This window comes from Ambystoma mexicanum, chromosome 6p (genome assembly GCF_040938575.1).
Source record: "Ambystoma mexicanum isolate Mex_15411 chromosome 6p, UKY_AmexF1_1, whole genome shotgun sequence".
Classification (NCBI taxonomy): Eukaryota; Metazoa; Chordata; class Amphibia; order Caudata; family Ambystomatidae; genus Ambystoma; species Ambystoma mexicanum.
In genome coordinates this window covers 161,990,659-162,013,224 of record NC_090935.1, presented here as the reverse complement: position 1 = coordinate 162,013,224, position 22,566 = coordinate 161,990,659, and the positions used below count along the sequence as shown (strand labels likewise).

At 44.4% G+C, this 22,566-nt stretch overlaps 1 protein-coding gene across 1 annotated transcript in view; it reads left to right on the top strand.

Moving 5' to 3' along the window:
* The window catches only part of TPGS2 (tubulin polyglutamylase complex subunit 2), a 226,100-nt gene extending 204,628 nt beyond the window's left edge, over positions 1 to 21,472 (top strand). The window contains exon 7 of the mRNA XM_069626868.1: positions 12,575 to 21,472. Coding sequence (XP_069482969.1) covers positions 12,575 to 12,802 — 228 coding nt within the window. The 3' untranslated portion in view covers positions 12,803 to 21,472. The remainder of the gene's footprint in view (positions 1 to 12,574) is intronic.
* Positions 21,473 to 22,566: the final 1,094 nt, after the last annotated feature.

The window sequence follows — 22,566 nt, the reverse complement described above, 5'->3', positions numbered from 1 at the left end:
TGTCGTGGGAAGGCTCCCCCGCTATGGCAGCGGCCAGGTCACCGATTGCCATCCGGCTCGACTCTGCTTGGAACAGCCAAAGATCTTCCTGACAAAAGCATGCGCTCCTCGGGCAGCTCTTTTCGGTGTCTGTGGGTGGCACTTCCTCTACTGTCCCTGCTGTCTTGCCTGGCATGACTACAAGCAGTGGAGTAACTTTGCTGAAAAAGTTGGGGAGGACATGACATCTGAAGAAAAGGTGCCCCAGCCAAATGAATGGGGACAAAATAGTGTGCCATGAAAGTTGGGAGGGACAAACACCCCTGTCCCCCGTAAAATTACGCCCATGACTGCAAGACTGCAGTACTCCGCGGCCTGGTAGGGGTTTTAAGCTGGGTCCTCCCAGTAGTATTAGACAGTGCAAACAGACTCTGCACACAGGAACGCATGAGTAGAATGACCTGCAAGACTGCAGTACTCAGCAGTACTCTGTTGCCGCTCCGCGGCCTGGCAGGGGTTGTAAGCTGGGTCCTCCCAGTAGTAGTAGACAAAGCAAACAGACTCTGCACACAGGAACGCACAAGTATAATGACCTGCAAGACTGCCGTACTTAGCAGTGCTCTGCGGCCTGGCAGGGGTTTTAAGCTGGGTCCTCCCAGTAGTAGTAGACAGAGCAAACAGACTCTAAACACAGGAACAAACGAGTAGATTGACCTGCTGTAAGAAGTTTCAATTCAACACTACAGCTAAGTCAATGCCTAGTCTGGGATACTGAATGGAAACCCTTATTGATATATCTTTATGTCCAGTTCATGAGTTCTGGATGACTACCCCTATATAACACCCCTCTCTTAGAATCCCCCTGACCCCACTGAGCCAAGAAGTAGCTCTGTTTTGCAAGTTTAAAAGGTTTATTTGAAAAAAAAATTAACAGTACATATATCACACTTTTATAATGAATTAATAATTAATACCACACTTAAAACATGAGCAGTGATCAACAGTGAATAATGTCCTACTAGTAAACTGATTTGGTTACCCAGGAGTAGTATAAGGATGAGGTAGCACACTTGTGAATAGGAACAGAAGAATAAGGTGGTAGAGAATGCTTTATATAAGTTCAGATGGATGCAATGTTGAATGAAAATGCAGTACAGAAAATACTCAATATGATTTCAACAAAACAATGTAATCACTTTTCTCTGGCAATCCACTCCCCCCCCCCTCTTATGCAATGTAAGGAAATGAAGAGTAGCACACAGTTCTCAGACATGCAATCAAATGTAATTCAGTTCACCCCAGCAAGCTTAGACTACGGATAGAAGTTGAAACACAGGCCCCAAATGCTTTTATATGTGCTGGCAATGAAGTGAGGAATATTTCTGAAAATGGTTTTAATTCCCTTTAGGAGGTTCAGGGTGAATGAAAGATACTTAGGATGAGCGAAAGATACTTGGGATGAGCTCAGGCCCCTTTAACAATGCTCTAGGAGTAACTAGCAGGTTAAACAAATTTTTGGCAAAGGAAAGCAAGGAAGCTGCTGTTTTCACACGTGGCTGGATTTTTAACCAAATCGCGAATCGCGGCAACATTCGCGAATGCGTGAATCACGATTACGGCAAAAGTATAAGGAGTAAGTTTCTAGCCCAAACGGTTCCAAAGATATGAACGATTTTGTAAAGGTCGTTTTTCGAATTTAAAGTAACTCAAATTGACAGGTGACAGCTTTTAAAAATGACAGGTGACAGCTATGCGGCTGCAGAATTGACAAGTGACAGTTAGGAGGCAGTTCTGGTTAGATTAAAATAGATTGAATTGTATCACTGGAAACTAAGAGATTTGGTTTCACACCGTCCTAGCTGTACTCACAATGTATTTGGAAGGTCTAGGTCTCACGGATCGGGTCAAGATGGCTTCGGTTCTGGTTTCGCCCTGGACGGTCTCTGCGCACAGCGTCTGGTCTCTGCTCTGCTGGTCTGGTCTGACACTGCTCCTGGCCCGGTTCCTGGATCTCTGGGTACAGCGTCTGTGCACAGCTCCTGGATCTTTCTGCACAGCTTTCTCTGGACACAGCGCTGATGTGCACGGCTCCTGGATGCTGCTACCGCTGTTAGGTTTGCTGGATGCTGAGGCCTGCTGAGAAGAGTTCTCAGTTTGTGGGTTTAGGCCCTTGCTTTGAGTTCTGAATCAAGTTGTTTGGAGTTTTAAAGTCTAAGTGTTGGATCTGGTATCTTCTGGATGCTGTGTGGTCCGGCAGAGCGCGTTGCAGCAACTGGATTTTAATGTCTCTACCTGTCCCAGCAGTCTCTTTTTATGTGTTTTGAAAGTGGGTGTGTGCCTGGGCCTAGCTAAGCCTGCCCCTCTCTACCTGTCATAGGCCCAATTCTCCCCTCTCCCATGATTGGGGGAAGGAAATGTGAGTCAGAGTGATGCTGTAGGTTTTATGGATCAGGGGATCCTCCCCTGGTCAGTTTGCCCACAAATCTATATTTGATTCAAATACATATTGCACAGATACCCAGTTGTTTAAAATTACATGCACCCATCACATATCACATGAGGTATACTCTGATCAAACTCTGCTCTTCCTGGGGGCTTGCATTCAAAAATGGAAACATATTTTCGATTTTAGTGGGCTATGCAACATTGGTTTGTCATTAAAATGTATACAAATGTGCGCAAGGCATGTATGCATTTATATATGGAAGTGTCAGATTTTTAACATGCATACATTTGGAGTGAAACCCTATTTTCCGCTAGCAACCCCCCAGATCATACCACCAGGTCCTAAAACCTCTTAAAATGTGGGCAGAAAAATCACAAGAATTATGGTATCATTTAGATAATTTTGACAAGTCCGCACCATGAGTTATACATCTTTCTTAAAATCATATTCTGGCCAACAAGGGTGTGTCTTCCCAGGTCACATGGTGTAGAAATCAGTTTATCCAGTTTCTGCCAAGCTCAGAGACCCTGCCCCTCCCAGCTTCTGCCAAGAGGAAGCTATTTTACGGCCCCCCCAATAAACCATCTGCCTGGGCCCTGGAAGGCCCATTGTTCAAGAGGAAGCCATTTATGACCTCCCCCCAATAAACCCTCTGCCTGGGTCCTTTGTTTAGTCTCTAGCAGTCCCTTGGTAATTCAATCAGAGAGGGGTAACCTCCCCTCAGAATGCGGCCAGGCCTGAGAACTGCTGTGGATCCAGTTTCACTCCAATTGGGGGGGAAATTGTCAGGCAGAATCCAGTTCCTTAAGCCAGGCCCCAGCTAATGTCACTTTTAGTTACCCAGTTTTCTGCATTCAAATAAAACTAACAATTTTTACACATGCAGCTAGAATGCTGATTTTAAGTTCAAAACTATGACATTTTAACAGTGACAAACTATGTGGCAGTCACAAGTCTGTCCCTCAGTTTATTTACACATTTTGATTTTTGGTAATTTTAAATCCAGTTTCAGTTTAAGCCGCTGCAGACCTGCAGAGCTCAGCCAGTCTTGTTATAAACCTTCAAGTCACTTCAGAATATAACTTTACATTGTATCCACCTCTCAGTAAGTCTTTCTTTGGCCTGCTATGGGTTCATTTATTCAGTTTTACACAAATGTCTGGTGTTGTTTTAAAACGCCGGCTTTCTGATAGTGGTGAGCACCAGTATTGCAGCCATTTTTGGGATCTGCCTTGGATTCAAGAATTTCAAACAAGAGATATTACATGGAAGTATATTCTCCAGGTTCAACACATGGCACTGGTGTTTTTCCTTTGGCACCCATTCAACTCATGCTCGCACTGGTGGGTGGCAGGTTAGGCAACCATTTTGGTGTGCGCAAACTGCGTGGTTCTCTTGGATTCGGGCGCACATGTGGGCTTTTTGGCCATCTTGGATTTTCTAAGCCCACAGCACCAAATGTTGCAGCATGATAGCTCAAACGTGGGTCAGGACACCCAACACTGCAAGGCTGCAGTACTCCGCGGCCGCTTCGCAGCCTGGCAAGGGTTCTAAGCTAGGTCCTCCCAATAGTAGTAGACAGAGCAAACAGACTCTGCACACAGGAACGCAGAAGTAGAATGACCTGCAAGACTGCCGTACTCAGCAGTGCTCTGCGGCCTGGCAGGGGTTTTAAGCTGGGTCCTCCCAGTAGTAGTAGACAGAGCAAACAGACTCTAAACACAGGAACACACGAGTAGAATGACCTGCAAGGCTGCAGTACTCCGCGGCCGCTCCGCAGCCTGGCAAGGGTTCTAAGCTGGGTCCTCCCAATAATAGAAGACAGAGCAAACAGACTCTGCACACAGGAACGCACAAGTAGAATGACCTGCAAGACTGCCGTACTCAGCAGTGCTCCGCGGCCTGGCAGGGGTTTTAAGCTGGGTCCTCCCAGTAGTAGTAGACAGATCAAACAGACAGTACTGCCTTTGCTTATAACAATTTGCAACATGCATGCACCAGGCTTCCACAGTGGTTTGCGGAGCACCCAATGCTTATCCTTTTTTCTCAGATTTTGAAATTAGATCTTGGTTTCCTTGTGTTCAAAGGAGGGTGTGCACCAATTCAGTATGTTGAGGATCTCCTGATGGCATCCTCACTATTAGAAGCTTTCCAGCTGGATGTCCTTGATCTAGTCGCTTGATCCATTTACAGCTCTTGCTTTGATGAGTCATAAAGCCTCAAAGCAAAAGATTCAATTGTGTCAAACTCAATTCCTTTACCTAGGACATGGTCCTGAAACCTTTGGCTCTCCAAATGTTTTGGACTATATCTCCCATCAGCCCTATCGAGCATAGTTAATGGGGCGGAATTGAGGGAGTTTGGAGAGTCAAGCCTTAGGTCATGATATAATCGCTGGAAAAATCGGTTTGTCTGAAGCCTAAATTAATATAATTCTCAAGGTACTGTGAGATGGGCATAGTATCAAGCGAGACAACGACTCAAAAGCATTTGTTTTAAAACCTTTTATTTCTAAGGTTCCTGGGGTGGTGGGATGCTTGACTGGCCCTAACTCTAAAAGGATGGTTCCCTTAACTGATAATTCTTATGGCCATCATTGTCTAATAGTCAAAAAAAAAGTCTGTCTGTGTCAAAAACTATGCTTGCCCTCAAGCTGTACAAAAATGTGATAGTCTTTTGAAAAGGAAAAATAGTGGGTCAACAAAAATGGCAAAATCAAAGTTGGTTTCAAGTAGTCTTCTCACCAGGTGCAATTCGGTAAATGTCACAAAGATGGGTTCCCTCACCAGAGCTGTTCGTATGACCACCTTCACTGGGCTCTTATAGTGGATTCAAGGAACCCCTTGAGTTTCTTGGGGTTCCCTTCCACAAGTTTTAACTTGTTCACTTTCAGTTGTCAATACAAAACACAGTCTACTTTTCTCAACAGGCCTTTCGGGGTTCCCTTCCTCAAGCTTGGGCCTCTTCCAGCTTTCAAAACACAAAGTCAGTTTCTTCAATGGGCCTCTCAGGGTTCTCTTCCCCAAGCTCAGGCCGTTTCCAGCTTTCCAAACACAAAACAAGGTCTGCTGGTCAGGATGTTACTTTTCTAATGGCCCATCTTTCCTGCATATCATCCTCTTCTGAGGTAGAGTCAGAGGTTTTCAAAAACACTACTCTCTTTGATTTTTCTCAGCACGACCACTCTGACCCTTTGCCCCTCTCTTGATTCTTTACTTGAACTTCCTTTTTCACTTTCTGTATTCCCTCCACTTTTCCGTGCACACTCGCACCATCGTTTATCTTGATCTTGGCTGTGGCCCTTGCACGCTTCTTTCATACTCTGTGCGATTGTTTCTTTCTTTTCGGGTGACTCGCAACTCTTTTTATCCTGGCTTTTCCTTTTGTGCCTTTTGCACCTTTCCCCACAGGCTTCTGACCCTCTTTCATTCATATTGTTTCATTGTCCAATACACTCTCGCGCTTACACTGTTACTTGCATCTTTAAAGACTTCTTGTCAGCTTCAAGAGAACGCTCATTAAAATGTGGTGCTCTTACTTACACGTTCCTGGCGTTACCTTGTATCTGTATCACTCTCTTCACAAACCGGTGCTGCAGTGCTTTCAGACTCACTGGGCTGACTTCAGCGCTGCCGTTTCACACCGGCTCTCCGTTCCGAGGTCAGGGTCTCACCACCTGCCCCTCGAACACTCCTGGGCTGTCTCACTGCCACAGGAGAATAAGCATTCACATACACAGGCTCTGTGGGGCTCCTGTATGCCTCTCGGTTCCCACACACGGACCCTTTTTGGCTTGCTGGAGACACGGCTCTCTCGCCACGCACCTGCCCTTTTGCATGACAGTTCCTCGGCATCTCAGCGTCCTGGTCTCTGGTCTCTGTTCCACTGTGGCACCTCGGCTCTCTTCGCGACTCGCTCTTCTGCTGGTTTGTCGACTCCCTCTTCTGCTTGTGTCAGACCACACCTTTTATAGTGAAAAGACCAGTCAAGTGGAGTCACCTGGGAATGGCTACTATTCAGTGCATGACCCTGCCTGACTCTATTGGTGGGACAACTTGAGTTCTTTCTATGGTAGGTTTACCTTACTTTCCTCATGTTATTCCTATGGGTAATCTTTACTCATCTTAGTTGCCTCTCCTTGTCTCAGTATTTGGTAGAAATGGGGAGGGGGAGATGGGGTGAGACTGGAGATACCCCATAAAGGCTGAGGGAGAGTAGATTGGGGTGGTTTTGGGACTCGGGGGGAATACCATGTCTCGCCCTTGGGTATCCTCCTTCCAATTCCTCATGACCCTCCACTCACGTGATCCTCCCTCGCTTGCCGAAAGTGATGGCCCTTCCCTGAGCACCTGAATGGCAGATCCCGAGGGAGTGGGTGGGAGAATACCATCCGGTTTCTCACAGTACTTAAATCTCTAACCCCTTAATTAGATGAGAGGATGTCATGGTATAGCTGGCTGCCGCCGCAAAGGAAGACTTGGATATGCTCAAATTGTAAAACTCTTAAATTTTCACAGGTCAACTTCTAAGTCCTTCCTTTGTCCGTAGAAATGGATGAGACATTTATCAAAATCGAGGAAGATCCATGAAAGTGCCCTGCCTTGGGTTTGCCAGAATACCAAAGTCCATTTACTCTCTGTTGTGATGAATGTGATGGATGTCAGGGTGTTTTGACCCAAATTCACCCTATTCTGTATTATAATTCCTAAAGCCCATTGTTGCAGTGGGACTGGACACTTGCTAACTTTCTGTTTTGGTGACTGTTCTGCTGGTAGAGGAATCCGGCACTTTGTCCTAGGCCACTCAGTTACTGTATCAGTGCCACATGCTGTCATACCTTTGGCTTTGAAGGTAAAGATTTAGCACAGGTCCAATTCCCTTCTAACCAAGTATGAATCCTGCTTCCTTACTTTCTATTCCTCCTGATAGTCGACTCCTAGAATTGATCTGAAAAATTTACCTTTGCAAAGCCCTGAGCTGATTTTGTACGTAGATGGTACTTGTCTGAGAGATTCTCACTTCGGGGTATGCAGTATGTACACACTATGGTATTTTTGAAGCATGTTGATTTCCAATTGTCTATTAATCGAAGTTGCCAAGTTGATAGCTCTCACATGTGCATGGGTTTTAGCATCTGCGATGATTAATACAGATTCCTGCTATGCCCATGGTGCTGCACACATCTTTGGCATACTATTGAAGCAGCATGGCTTCTTAACGTCAGCTGGCACTCCTATATGTAACAGCCCGTATGTTGCTGCTTTGTTTGATGCTGTGCTATAACCTACAACCGTTGGATAGTCAAATGCAAGGCACTTAATAGCACAGTGCTAATGGCTGCCTGGTAGCTTCTAGATTGCTTTTACCTGATCTTGCCCGTCTGGCTCAATCTGTGGCCCATTCTGGTAAGAATTATATTAGTCATTGTTAACTGTGATTGTTTGCACCTTATTTTCCTACTGTAGCTCAACATTATCCCAGGAGGATAGCTCAGCGGAAACGTGCTCGCCTTGGAAACAAGACAACACGAAGCAACACGGGTTCGATCCCCGGGTCCGCGCTTAGAAACCTTGGGGTATTAAGCGCGTTATAAATAAGCAACTAAGACATATTCCTGTAACAGCGCCTCAATGCCCCCGGGTTGTGTGAGCGCTTTAAAAATGCATAAAATACAAATTATTGTAATACATGTCCTATTTGCTTACGCCACAACATTGGTCAGGCAGTCAAGACTTTCCCCTCTGCACACCGTCCTCCCGGGGGCCCATTCCATAATATGCAGATGGCTCTTATTTGTTCCCTGTGTGGATTGAGGCTTACCCATGTAGAAAAGTGGACTCTGTTTCTGTTGAGAAGAAAATTCTTCCTCATTTTGGTCTTCCTGTTATAATAGGCAGTGATAGAGGCACACACTTTACAAGCCAAGTGGTCTGAGATGGTATCCAGTTAAATTGTCGAATGCACATTTTCGAATGCCTTTTTCTCAAACAAATTTGGCCAAAAAAAAATTCAGAATGTTTTTATTTTTTTTATTTTATGTTTTTTTCGGTTTAGTTAGTAAAAAAAAAGTGTAAATAAAAAAAACAGGGGTTTGGGGGAACCCCCCAACCCCAATAAAAAAGAAAAGAATACTTTTTTTTCTGGCATATTTGCATCGAGAAAAAGGCATTCGAAAATGTGACATTCGCAAAAGTCACTATAAACCGTCTGAGATATCTGCAGATCTTTGAATATTACCCAATATTACCCAACATTTACATTGTGCCTATAGTCTCCAATCCAGCAGTGTATTAGAGTGCATAAAAGATTATACTAAAACCCGCTTATCGAGTGTTTGACAACAGCCTGATCTCAAATGACTTGAGGTCCTACCTTTGGTCTTACGCCATATTCGTAATAATCAAAAGCATTGGCTGTCACCTCATGAGATTTTGACAAACGACCTAATGAAAGTAGCTGATCAACTCTGCCATTCCCTTAAACTAAGGGAGTGGGCCTAGATATAGTATACTAGAGGACGTCGGCTCTTAAACCACGTTAGCAGGGATCCCCCATTAAGTTATTCTTGCATCTAAGAGAGCCATCAAGTGCAAGGGGCATCCAGCCTGGCTTCATATCTCCTCCTGCAGAAAGGCCAAGCCTCTTAACTCCAGTGGCTCCAGAGGCTGCTGCTTCACTCACTTGTGGAGAGGTTGCGTCATCGGGATCACCATCATCTGAACCTGCTCCCATTTAAGATTCTGCTGCAGTGGATACCAGAACTCCATCAACTGTTCCTAATCATTATAGATCTCCAACACAGGCTTCTCCTCAAGCTTCGTTCGGTACTGCAGTCTCACCACCAGTGAATGCTGCTACAGAGATTGAGCCTTGCCATGGAAAACCTCATAATAACAATCTTATTAAACTGGTCCAGTAAGAGGTTTGAGCAGCCAATAAAAAAAGCTAATAGGTTTGTGTCTAACTAAGCTTAGTATGAGCTTTTTTCGGGCTCGCTTTTAAATATATGGTCCTGAGTCAAAATGATTTTCTTTTTGAGAAATTGGTCCTAGGAACCTCTGTGATTTACATTGGCCATCTTACACAGTATTTACAGGGAACTGTAGCATATTCAAGATGCACTTAAGCAAGTCATAATCGATTCCATACCCCTCCTTAGTCCCATAACCTTTTACTCAATACTTAAGGGTTGTCAGAACAACCAAGACTAGAATGGAGCCTTTTGCACAGCAAAAGCCTAATAATTTAGTGAAGCTTGTGTGCATGTGTGTATGCCCGGGTCTTCATCCCCCTTCTTCTTTTTCCTGCTTCTTGTCCCATCTTCTTGGGTCAGGCCTTCCATCCTAGGACCATGTTACGGGCCATTTGACTGCTCTTTACCGGCAGGCTCTCCCGTAGTTGGCTACGACCAACTAGAAGGGTATTGAGGCCCGAATCTGCTTGTCTGGGTGCCCTGGATCACAACCACTATTGTTCCGCTGCAGGGGAGTATTTTTCTGGTGTGTTATTCACGTTTGACTGCTGAGCTGCCAGGCAGAGGCATATTCAGGGTGGGGCCCAAGCGGGCAAGGCCAACCCAATCTGTAAATGCCCACTCAGCAGCACTGTTTGGGCATTCACAAATGTTAATGTCATTGCGGTGGGCCCAACTACATTAGCTTCAGGCCCCACTCGTCAGACAAACCTGGCGACGCCTCTGCTGCCAGGTTCTGTCTTGTGCATGTCCCTCAGTCTTCCTGAAGCTATCTCCGTTGCTGATTCCACTTCTGGATGGTGTCTCACACTCCTGTGAAGGGCGGTTTCTTCTTTTGAGCTGGCAGGGTCAACGTTTGCTCAGGGTACAAGTCCCTAGGTGACCAGATCCTTCTTTTTGTCCTGTAAAAAGAAGTGCTTACTTACTGTTGGCTTCTTCTGTACTGGAACACTGTTTTGAGGAACTAGTGGTGGAAACTCTGAGTTCTGTGATGTTCCTGATACTCGATTTTGGAGTCCTTATGGTCTGGGATATAAAAACCCTCAGGGCGGACTTAAACCGCTTTTCCCCATTGACTTGCATTGGGGCTGTGTCCTGTTTGACTGCATTCTATTCTCGAGATGCTAGGCCTGGAACCTGGCCCAGAATCTCTTCTTGGGGGTGTTCTGAACGGACATCTAGCTCGCTCTTTCCTCACAACCACAGGTCTGCCTTAATTCTATTGGTTGCTATGGGGCAAAACCCAATACTCCTCCCGGTGACGCTATGACATTTTCTAGAGTCTCCGGGTTTCTTCACCAAGCCATACATTTGTAGTGACTACCCCTGATTTATTAGGGACTTTTCCAATTTTGTATTGCACTCCTGTCTTATGATTTATTGCATATCAGTGTGAGTTGTTACTGTTTCCCTCCTTCGAGTGCAATATGCCCTGCTGGGCCTACCGACTGTTTAATGAAAATATACCCTGGACTTTGGCAGCCCTCCTGGACGCCTTGCACACTGTGTCTTCAGTTTCCCACATCTCTGCTATCACTGTGTTCTCTGCACAGATTATAAACAATGCTTTTATTTAGCGTGTAGCCTGCTTGTATCCACATCTGACATTCTAAGTTTAGTGTCTTCCACCAGGTATGGGTCTTGCATTTTATGGTAAACTGTGAGTTAGGCCTTAAATGACCATTTCCTATTTTGATATCTTCAATATTCTCTGCTGTGTTATGTTTCACCTGCTTATTTTTCCTATCCAAAATATTTGATCTGTGACCTTATAAAGAAAGTATATTTTTCGGGATACCAGTGTGCTATATAATTGCCTCCCTGCTAGCCTCCTCCCTCCGGAAGGGAAGCCTAACTGCTCTGCTACAGCTACCACTCGAGAGTCCGGTAGTGCCTTTGGGGTGATGTACGATCCTTTGGGGTGACGTACGGTTCTTGCATTGGGGTAGACTGTTACACAACTCTCGCCCGATGGTTGTGCAAATATCTCCCTAATACTTGCAAAGCGCATATTTGAGTCTCTTGCTTGGCTTTTTGCTCACATTTGCTAAGCATGTTAATTCAAGAGCTGAGGCCTGCGTTTGGCCACGCCGTTCTATGAAAACACTTTGTTTCAGAGTAAAGTTTATGTCCACCCTCACCGAAGTACCGCTATGGAATCTCCCACAAGTATGGAGGAAAGGGGACGGTACATAGGCGTGTGTAATAGTTGACATATTAGTGTCTATACTCCACATCCATAGACCCCTTTCCACGATCGCCTCCAAGTTAGCCAGCTGTCCTGCCTGCTCTGGCTGCATTGAAAAAGGACTAGCGGGAAAAGCAGGAGACCACAGCATAGGACAGTGAGACATAGTTCCATGCATGCTCAGCAGTTTGACTAAAATATTAGAGCGTTTGTGCTGTGCCAAAGACTGTGTTCATGTCCCTGTGTGGTGGGCGTCCCAGAAATATGGAGGAAAGGGGACTATGGACTATCATACCAGTTGTCAGTACGTTGGGGATTCTTTCCATTTGTGCACAAACATATGAAAGATCCTATAGGCTTCTTCAGGTTTTGTAAAGCAGCAAAAACCATGTAAATACTGTAAAGAAGCACTACCTACTTTGCTCTAGAGAAAGTATCTCATTGTGTTCAATCAGGAGAGCAATACATGGCAAATTGCATGCAAGTCTCTGGTTTTCATCTACATTCCTCCCTCCAAAGGACTATCTTTATATGCTTTTGATCCATGTGGGGGGAATATGTTCACAACACGATTACAGCTCAGTGATTAAACTGATGTCATCATGTAAGAGCATTGAAGCAGAGCATTTACACTCGCACTTGCCACTAGCTGCCCGCACTAGACCTATTGTTTTATTTTTTTAATGTATTCTTTACTGTTGATCCTATGTATTGCACTGCCCCTTCCCCAGCATTTACCCTCTTCCCTCCCCTCCCCTGCACTTGCGCAGTCTCAATGTCACCTGGCCTAGTACGATTGTTGTCTTTGTCTTCCCTCTGTTCCCCTCCCTTGCCTCGTTCCGCCTTGAAACAATTGTGTATAGGCGCGCTATAAATATCATATCATATCATAGCTATTGTTTACTAGCCAAGGTGTAAGGCCAGACAGCTTGCATAATATTCTCATTGGGCTTGCTTTCATCCCCTTTTGCTATTTTGTGTGTTTCAGCAATGGTTTAACATGTACAAACCCATCACCTTCAACCCAGCCTTGCTGTTGGATGAGGCCGACGCCTTCGTAAATAAGCTGGACCCCAACAAAGTTTTCAGAACCAAGAGCAAAACTCCAGTCACCAAGAAGAAATTACCCGCCCAGCCCACAGCATCGCCCAAAATTCATGGGAGCATGGGTGCGACCAAGAGCACATCCCTTCCTAGTAACCCTGCGAGAAAGTAGGGCCTACTTGTTCTGCAGCTGACTGGAACGAAGGCTGTGCACGTAGGCATCCGCACAACGTAAAAAGCATTACATTGCAATTACATTCTGTTGGTCATACAGTGCTTTGAGCATGAACGCTTTAGAAGCTAGAGAGCTGTGTGTGCAATTGTTGGCATTACACCTAACCAGATTTACACTGTAGGTATATAGAGGTTGGCTCGCCTTGTGGCTCGAGCGTAAAGCATCAGGTTCTGATGTGGAAGGGTGGTGGAGTAGGTAGGTTTTGGGGGTTGCATAGACCATACACCTTCCACGTGGATCCAGCTCGTTGAACAGATGTTATTAGCCAGTGGGCTGTCCAGCCGAAGCGGTCACAAAGTGAGGAACACGGGTGATGTCTATTGTATTATTGCTATGATGTGAACAGAGTTGTAAGGGCAAAGGTGGGGCTTTTTTAGTGAATGACTGACTACTGATATTCAGTTATGTAAGTCCTTAACTTGTATAACGTTCTTTGCACGTTGCACTAATAATGCCAGAACATTATTTGCTTTCTTGATGTTTATAACCTAGTTTTAAGACTGAAGACCCTAAGAAAATGAGTGCTTCCAAGTGTGTCCGTTGGTACCCCTAGCCTGCCATTGTACAAGACTATACCAAACACTTAAGCTAGTCAGCATTTGTTTAAAATTAACTAAGGTGAATTTGTGGTTTCAATGAACTGAGATTGCGCATTTGCCTACAGTGCTATGCGGGTTGGAGCGTTTGTGCCCATAGACGTAATAAGAAACATGGCATTTCAAGTCCAGCTTGCAAAGTGTTATTGATTAAAAAGCCTGTACTGGTCACTGGTGCTTCTGACGACATGGGGGCAGTTAATGTACTAGAGATGTATGCTAGTGCTTACTCGATGGCTTCCTAGAGTAGCGCTTCATGCCACAAGAGCAAATGGAGAGGGTCATAATAGATAATACATGTTAACTGTTAAGTATTTTTACATTGCATGCTCAAAATAGCTGCTTTATTAGCCTTTCTGTGGTGTGACAAAGTCCAAGTGCCAACATTGCTTCCACTTTTTGGGTCTGGTTTGGGTTTTAGACCCACACATGGTACAGAATCTGCTCTAATAGACCTGACAAATCAAATGGACAAGCTAAAGCTCAAAGGGAAGCTTGCCCGCCTTCTCCTGCTGGATCTCTCAGCCGCATTTGATTGTCTTTTCACCAACTGCATCCGCCGAGCCTGTACCAATCACCTGTGGAGTACCAAAAGGATCGTGTGTCTATCCCATGATGCACAATATGTTTACCAAGCCTCTTTTCGATGACCTTGACAGTCTGGGTGTCACCTACACTAACTATGCAGATAACACTCAGATTCTCATTCCCATCACTGGCAATCATGACACCGATTCTACCTTGATTTACAAAATGTACTCCATTATCCGAGCATTGCTGGCCTCTCACGGCCTCTGTCTCAACGATGAAAAGACTGAGCTTCATCTCATTTGTTCTACAACATAATTAAACAACTTAAGCAACCAGTTTAATTCCTTTAACATTGACGGCATCAATATTAAAGTATCTAAGGAGGTAAAAACCTTAGGCTTTTATCTTGACTCTGGTCTTAAACGTGACCAGACAAGTCAATGCCAAAGCTTCTGCCACAGCATACACTTGCAAATTAATAATGCTTGTAAACCATTCCTCTCAACAGCAAGCTGCATCACACTGGCTAGAGCATTAATCTTATCTAAATGAGACTATTGCAATGCCTTATACCTAGGGTCAAGTAAACACAACGTGAACAAATTACAAATACTGCAAAATAATGCATTAAGAACTACATTAAACATTCCCAGGATGCAGCACATCTGTGCCTTTTAGATGTAGCATTAAATGGCTTTCAGAATCAACTTTAAATCTTTAACCCTCACATACAAATGCCTCTCTAATTCAGCCTCTAAATACCTAGCTGACAAATTCAGTAAAAATACATCGGAACGACCTACCAGAACCTTACATTCACATTGCCTTAAGGTTCCCAGATACAAGTTGCAGAATGCAGGGGGAAGTAGCTTTCCAGTGTTGGCAGCTAAACTCTAGAATTCCCTGCCTGTCGATCTAAGATCAGAACCGTCCTACTACAGTTTTAGAAAAAAACACTAAAACATGGCTTTTCTCTCACGATGCATACATAAAGAATGTATTAGCCTGTCACCCCTGTAAACATCGGTAATGTAATCCTTGTAAATATGTGTAATGTAAATAACCTCTTGAATATATTTCACCTGTATCTCCTTCTATGCCTGTATGTAACTCTAACGCCCCCAGATACCTACTGGTTTGGTGCGCTATATAAATAAACAAACAGACCCTGGTCTGTCTTTTAGTAAGATTTACAGGACCAGCCCTGAACTATTCCCAAACCCTGGAGAGAACAACTAGTTAAAAACTACCACATCCCAAAGAAACAGGGTATTCGGAACTACATCTCCCAAGAGCCATCAGGTTTAGAAATACAAAATCTTAGCTGCTAGACGAACCAAATCGTATCAAGGTGCAGTTGTTGATATGACAAGAATAGCTCTGTTATGAATAATCAGGTCATCAGAATTGCTCCCCCATCCCCTTAATACTGTGTTCTCGGGCTTACGGATATGTTTATTTTTTTTAACGAAATAAGGACAGAGATTCCAGTTTCCTTATCTCCAATGGAAAACTATTCCATAATTCAGGCCCAAAATCTGCACTCTCCTCTGGACACACATCGCGTTGGAGGGATGGTCAGCAGATATTGAATTGGGTGATGACAATTAGCTTATCTCCCAGATACATAGGAGCTAAATTATTCAAGCATTTAACAATAGTGCATCCAATTTTAAACGTAATCCGGTCCTCCACCGCCAGCCAGTGGATTGAATGGCGATGCCCTGATATTGGTGTATTTTTCTTTACCCCAAACACTAGTCTAACAGCAGCATTTTGCACCTTTTTGAAGCAGATGTATTTATTTGGCAGGGGCCCCAGCCAATAAGCTGTTGTAATAATTAAATTTGGAATTTACTAGGGCTCCTACCACTGCTGCATGGTTTTTTTGGGGAACATAAAAAAAGGGCCTGCCGAAGGAGCTGCAGGTTCTAGAAAAACGGCCTGCACTTTGGCTGTCGCCTGACCTTCACAGCCCAAGTTGCTCTGCCATGTGCACCCTGGATGCTTTACCCTGGAGGCATACTTCAGTTCTGATCGCAAAAAGGAAGGTGATGGAGGACATCTGTTCTCACCTAATAAGGTGCTTTAGACCGGACAGAATCACCTCTGTCTTGTTTATGTTAAGTTGGATCCAGTTGGTGGGCATCCACCATCCTGCTTCTTTCAAACAACTGCTAACGCTAACCCGTGAGATGGATTCTTCTACGGCATTTGAGCTGTGGAATACCTGAGTGTCATCTGCATATGACTGAACGCTAACCTTATGGCTGCTCAGGATGTCATTAGGGGGCTTAGATAAAGGTTAAACAACAACGGTGATAGAGAGGACCCTTTTGGGACTTCACAACACTGCAGGAGTGTATCTGAAAGGCACCCCTCCCCTCCCCCCGACTTCACTCATCCTGATAGAAAGGAGGTAAACCATTTAATGGCACTTGCTGAAGCAGTCCCTATTGTCCTTAGTCACTCAATGAGAATATTGTGATCCACTGTGTCAAAGGCTGCAGAGAGGTCTAACATTACAAGTAGGGACAGTCCTCCTTGGTCTCCCACTCGCAATAGTTCATCTATTGCAATAGCAATCTTTCATGGATTCAGCAAAAGATAAGCTATGGGGAAACACTAGCACATCCAGAGAGACCCTGTAGTCAACAGGGGTGAATCCTTCAAGGGAAAAACATAATTTATGCCAATCCCCCACCCTGCAGCAGCAGTGCTTTTGAACGAGATCAGTTTTCACCATCCCTTGCAGCTACAGCATTTTCAGAAGAGAAATATTCACTTCCCCTTTCCAAATGGGAAAAAGATGTTTCATATGCGGGAGCTTACCTGTCCTTAGGATGGCATTTTAAACACCAGAAAATAATTTCTGTGCAGGAGACGCAGCAGGAGCAGAAAAGCAGTCAAATACCAGATGGAAAAAAAATGGGAACCAACTGAAAGAAATTCAAGATGGCGGCAAGCCTTTTAAATACTTCCATCTCTTGGCTTGGTACAGGAAGCCAATTTACCAATTAATTCAAACATTTGCCTCAGCCTGTGAGAAATGTATGACTGAGGCTAAGAACCACTGACTGGGTCTTTTGGGCTGGGAGCTGAGAAGAATTTGTTGAGAAAGGTGGAGTGTACCAGAAAAGTGGAGCCCCTTGAACCCCAGAAGAAGGGTGTGCTCTTGTGCGTAACCCCCGGGTATGCCCCAGTAAGAAAGGAGGAGATCCCTGTGAGCCCAGAATGGGACGTGAGCTCAAGCGAGGGGGAGGAGAGCCCCTGGAGATATGAAGACAGAAACCCCAAAGAGTGGGGGTTGTGGGGGAATGCAGTGAGAGTGAGTTTGATCCCCGAAATAGGAGATATGTAACAGAATAGGAGAGCCCTGTGATCCAGATGGGTGTGCTACCGTACCGATACAGCCAGTGACTGCCCATGTTATTTTAATATTGGTTTCTCTTTCTTTTTTTTTCTTTTTTCCTTTTAGTTTGGCTAGCGAGGGGGCGGCTGACTGGATGCCAATTTATTTATTTTACTTTAGCATCTTCTTTTGATTTATTTCTACCTTCCTATTTATTAATTTCTTTGTTCTTTGTAAACCGCACACGCGGTCTGGAAGGTGCCTGGCTTCCTTTGAGTGGCCTAACCTGCCTTCCCCCTGGACGAGACACGATTTATGCGGTCTGTTCTCGCTCTCTAGTAAGAGCAGTGGGGTGGTTTAGGCTAGGCCAATACCATGTGCTGACGTATGGCCATATGGCCAGAAGCATAGCGAGAATGGTCCTCGCACACCGAAGTCACACCAAAGTCCAGCCCGTCTGTGCTCGTTTGTGTGCCGGCTGGGCCATGGCTGGAAAATCCTATTGAAGCAGATACTCGGTTGGCTTACATCTTGATGGCCCGTGATGTGCTGCTTCAACTTGCACCACCTGACAGTATTTCCTCATGGTTTGGTGTACACTGATCCTAGTAGTGCATCTGTGTGGATACCTGTAAGTGATGTTTTTAAGTGCTTCCTTGTTAATGCACGCTCATTGGGTTCTCATGCTATATCATGTAATGGTTTTCTTATCCAGCATGAGCCTGATATCATCTGTGTAACAGAGACTTGGCTTAGAGAGTCATCTGGTCCCGAACCTAAGCAGGCTCTTCCGTCCCTATGCAGTATCCTTTGATTAGATCGGAACTCGCTACATCCAGGTGGTGGGGGTAGCATTGATTTTTAACTCTCAGCTTACCCTGCTGACCCCTCTATTAATTTGTTGCCTGAAAACTGAAGCTTTATTGATTCATTTTGTGGTCTCTGCGTCGTATGTTATACCTATTTTAATAGTTTATCATCTTCCTGGTGTAGAATCTGGCTTCTTTGATTTGTTTCTGAAACTTGCAGCCAGGCTTCAGACCAGCATTACCAACTTGGTGCTGGCCGGGGATTTTTATTTAGGCTCTAGCCTTTTTTTGGATTCCTCTTCACATTTCTTTAATGCAATTCAGGTTCTTGATCTTATACATTTTGTTTGTGGTCCTACATACATTCTGGGTAAGATACTAAATCCTAGGTGGTTTCTGTTGTCTCTACTCTGCCTCCTGCGTTTCAACGCAAATGGCACTTGGTGGAAACAGCCAGGATTGCTTTTTCTATCTTCAATCACTGTGGCTTCATTGAGACTACGAACTTTTGTTCTCTCGCTCAAGATTATTTGGTTGCTGCTGACAGCCTAACGCCATTGTTCCTGACAAGGAGTCAGAAACGGCCATCAGAACCTTGGTTCAATAGTAACTTGAAAGATCTGCATCTGAAATCCAGGAGGGCTGAACGTAAGTGGTGGTCTTAGTACTGCCCAACTGCTAAATCTGAATTTAAGGACACCTTCAAGCGCTCTTGTGTGATTCGTGAGGCTAAGCGCTGCTATTATACCTTGCAGGTTGGAAATACTGTAAATAAATATGTTCTCTTTGGTACGCTCATTGTCCTCTCATTCTGTCTTGCCAGTGAGGGTTGTTCATTCCCAGGCTCTCTGTGACACATTATCAGGATTTCTTTATACAAAAAATTGAAGAAATCCGGCAAATAAATATGAACTCTTCTCCTAGACCCAGTCAGGTTCTGTCTGAGGAGCCAGCACTTCCATCCTCTCACTCTTGCTCCAAATTTCCCATCTTTTCACTTGAGGATATTCTGGCAGCTACTGGCAAATTGAAATCATATTCCTCATTGGAAACAATTACACTTAAAGTGCTCAAGGAGATTATGCCAGAGCTGGCTCCATGGGTTGCTCAAGAAGTGAATTTTCAGTGTGCTGAAGGCATGGTCCCGACTGTTCTAAACCAGCCCTTGATCATGCCTATGTTGAAGAAGCCATCTTTGGATGCCACAATTCCTGCAAATTTCCACCATATCTCCCTTTTTTCCTACCTTATGAAATTTATGGAGTCTCTTATCTCTCCTTTACTAACTTCTTTTCTTGAAGATTCTTCTTTCTTTGTTTTTTTTCAGGTGGGGTTCAGGCCTGGCCGGGGTAGCAAGAGTGTCCTTGTATCTGTAATGGACGACTTGACACGGATGGCGGATCAAGGTTAAGTGGACGGTTGATCTTGTTAGATTTGTCAGCCGCCTTCCACACCGTTGATCATCACATTTTATTGACCTGTCTATCCAATGCTGCTCTCTCTGGTCCCATTCTCTCCTGGTGTTCATCTTTTCTGGCTGACAGAACCCAAATTCTTTCTATTGCCCCTTTCTTTGACTGTTGTGAAGCCCTCCCTGGTGCTGCTCCTCTGCTGATGACACTCAGATTATTATCCAGCTTAATTGGAAAGATCCTACTTATCCATCTCAGCTAAGAGGGCTGTCGGGAAGCCAATGAATGGTGGACAATTGGCTGAAGATGAATGAGGACAAGACGGAAATCCTGGTTGTTGTGTCTGCTTCTTCCTCTGCTTCTCTTTGGGCCTCTGCTTTTTGCAATTCTTCACTGAGTCCTCTTCATGTTCCTATTTCAGTGGTGAAAGACCTTTGGGTGAAGATTGTTTCTTCTTTCAATGGAGGCTTTGATTAGCACAGTCTGTCAATCTGGCTATTTTCAATTTATAATTTGGAGGACAATTCTGCCTTTCCTCCCAGTTTCACTACATGCCACGGTGATTGCGGCATTGGTATTGAGTATAATTAATTATTATAATTCACTCTACCTTGCTCAGCCTAAATATGTGATGCATCGTCTTCAGCTTGTGCAGAATCAGACAACTAGGGTTGCTACTGGCTCCCCCTCTGGGTCCTTTATCTCACTGGTCCATTGCCAACTTTATTGGCTCGCTGTTGAGAAACCGTCTGTGTTACTGTGTATCATGCATCAAGCTTTTTATGTGCAAGATGCGGAGTACTTGCAAACCAAGTATTTGCATTATGTTCCTAGTAGGTGTCTATGGTCCCAGGATAAGTGTCTCGGTTCCTCGGTTCAGCCTAATGCAAACTGATGGCCAAGCTTTTTCTATTGTGGCTGGAAAATTATGGAATTCATTTCCCAATCTTTTGAGATCTACAGCAATTAGCTTGGCGTTTAGGCATGCTTTCACTGCTTTTTTGTTCTAGTTTTCTTTTAGGTTTTTGGTTTTGTTGGTTGGTTCTTGCCTGTTCTCTTAACGCAAAGATACCTTTGGTGACAGTCCGCTTTAGAAATAAGCTTAACATAACATACTGTGAAGAGAGAAAAAGAAAGTGATCCCCATAAGAAGGTGTGTGTAACAGAGGGACAGGGACCATTGGCCAAGGAAGAGGAGTGTGAATAAGAGAAGGAGAGACACAATAAGGGGAGGCCCTTTGGGACACCAAGCAAATAGTGAACCCAAAAATCATGAGCAAGGCAGAGAGGCCTTGCGATCCCCAGAAGACAGTATAATAACTGAACTCTAAATCACTGAACAGAAGACTTTCCAATTTGGAACTTTCTGTGTGCCTTTCTTGTTGCTGTCTATTTAATCCTGATTTCACAGATTGTTTCACAAGAATCTTATGTAACAGCTATCCAGAAAAATTTCCATGCAAACGTATTATGTTTATTATTGCTTAATGAAACCCTTTAACTTTATTCTGGTGACGGGTGTTTGATCGACTATGTGACAAAGGGGTAAATCCAGGAATTATGTTGTGTGTCATATACTCCCACTAATTCCCAAATATGAAATAATTCCTGTGAAAGATCATTTTCAAATCCCTTCCAATTATTTGAAAACAATTGAAGTGGGCGTTATCACAGGATGCCACGCTACATTCTTCAAAGACACCAACTGAAATGGACATTTGATGTAACATGTTTGAGATTGCACAAATCAAGAAACCAAGAACTTGAATTTCATTGGACATCATCCCTAAAGTGGGAAAAGCAAAATCGTAAATCTGACCATCAGTTATGTCTGGTGTTCTAGTAAAATCTGAATTTGTATTTAAAACCTCTGTCTTTCCAGGGTATAAATTAAGTTTTACAAATGGGCTGTTGTCCCTGCAGTATTTCTTTTGTTTTCATAGGAACTGCTCTTCAGAGGCTCCTGCAGAAGTATTTAAGAGGTATGTTTTTCACTGTGGTAATTGTAGTAAATCACTGTTAAAATTTTAAGATATCAATTGGCATAGTGGAAGTGACAATCACACGCCCTGTGACACCGATGGCGTCCCGTGGACGACCACCCAGATGAAAAGCCATCGAGTTTTATTTTGTGTTTCGTTACATTTTTACTGAAAGAATGTTAGTGATTGAACTGATTATCGTAGTACCAAGTAGCAAGATAGAGGTAGAAATTGATGTTGTGTAGTAAATTGCTTAGCCAACGTGTATAGAATTTTTGGTGTGTACACATAAACACTACTCTCAGTGAAGCTGTGCAGAACAGGTTTTTCTTAAAGGGAATTGAAGAGGGAAAATGGGAGAATCCCTTCCCCCCCATTCTCATCCAAACCATGGCCTAGGACGTCACGGCCCAAGCACCCCAGCGAGCAGAATTCGACCCGCTCACCTCCACACCAGACGTCAAGATCCACTGTGGCCGCGCCCCACACGGCCTGGGAGCCTGCCCGTTAATGAAACCACGTGTGGGAACCTCAGGTGGAACTGACATCGACTTTATGGACCAACTTGATTAGACAGTAACCACAAACGCCATCATCGTTGGAGATGCCATGACGACATAGCCAACAGAAAGGAACACACGTGCCACCACGCACGTCGGTCACTCACACACCAACCTACACGAAGAACATACTCGGTGCTATAACACAGAGGACCGTATACACCCACAGACATGCATCGTTTTATTTTCCACATGGGCCACCTACAGCACGGCAGAAATGCAAGATGCCCGAAGAGCTCGTGTGTATATGCTTGCAGACGCTTCCTCGCCACGAACGCCATGAAGACGCCACCCTACATATCTACTAATGCATATGACACTCTGTTGCCCCTCGCGACCTCTGTATACTGGATCATGTACCGCCACCCAGAAGCTAGGCCCAGGTAGGCGGCAAAGCAAGAGTCCTCAGGCAGAAGCCTCTCAGACAAAACTGCAAAGCGCTAATCACGCAGAACGAGC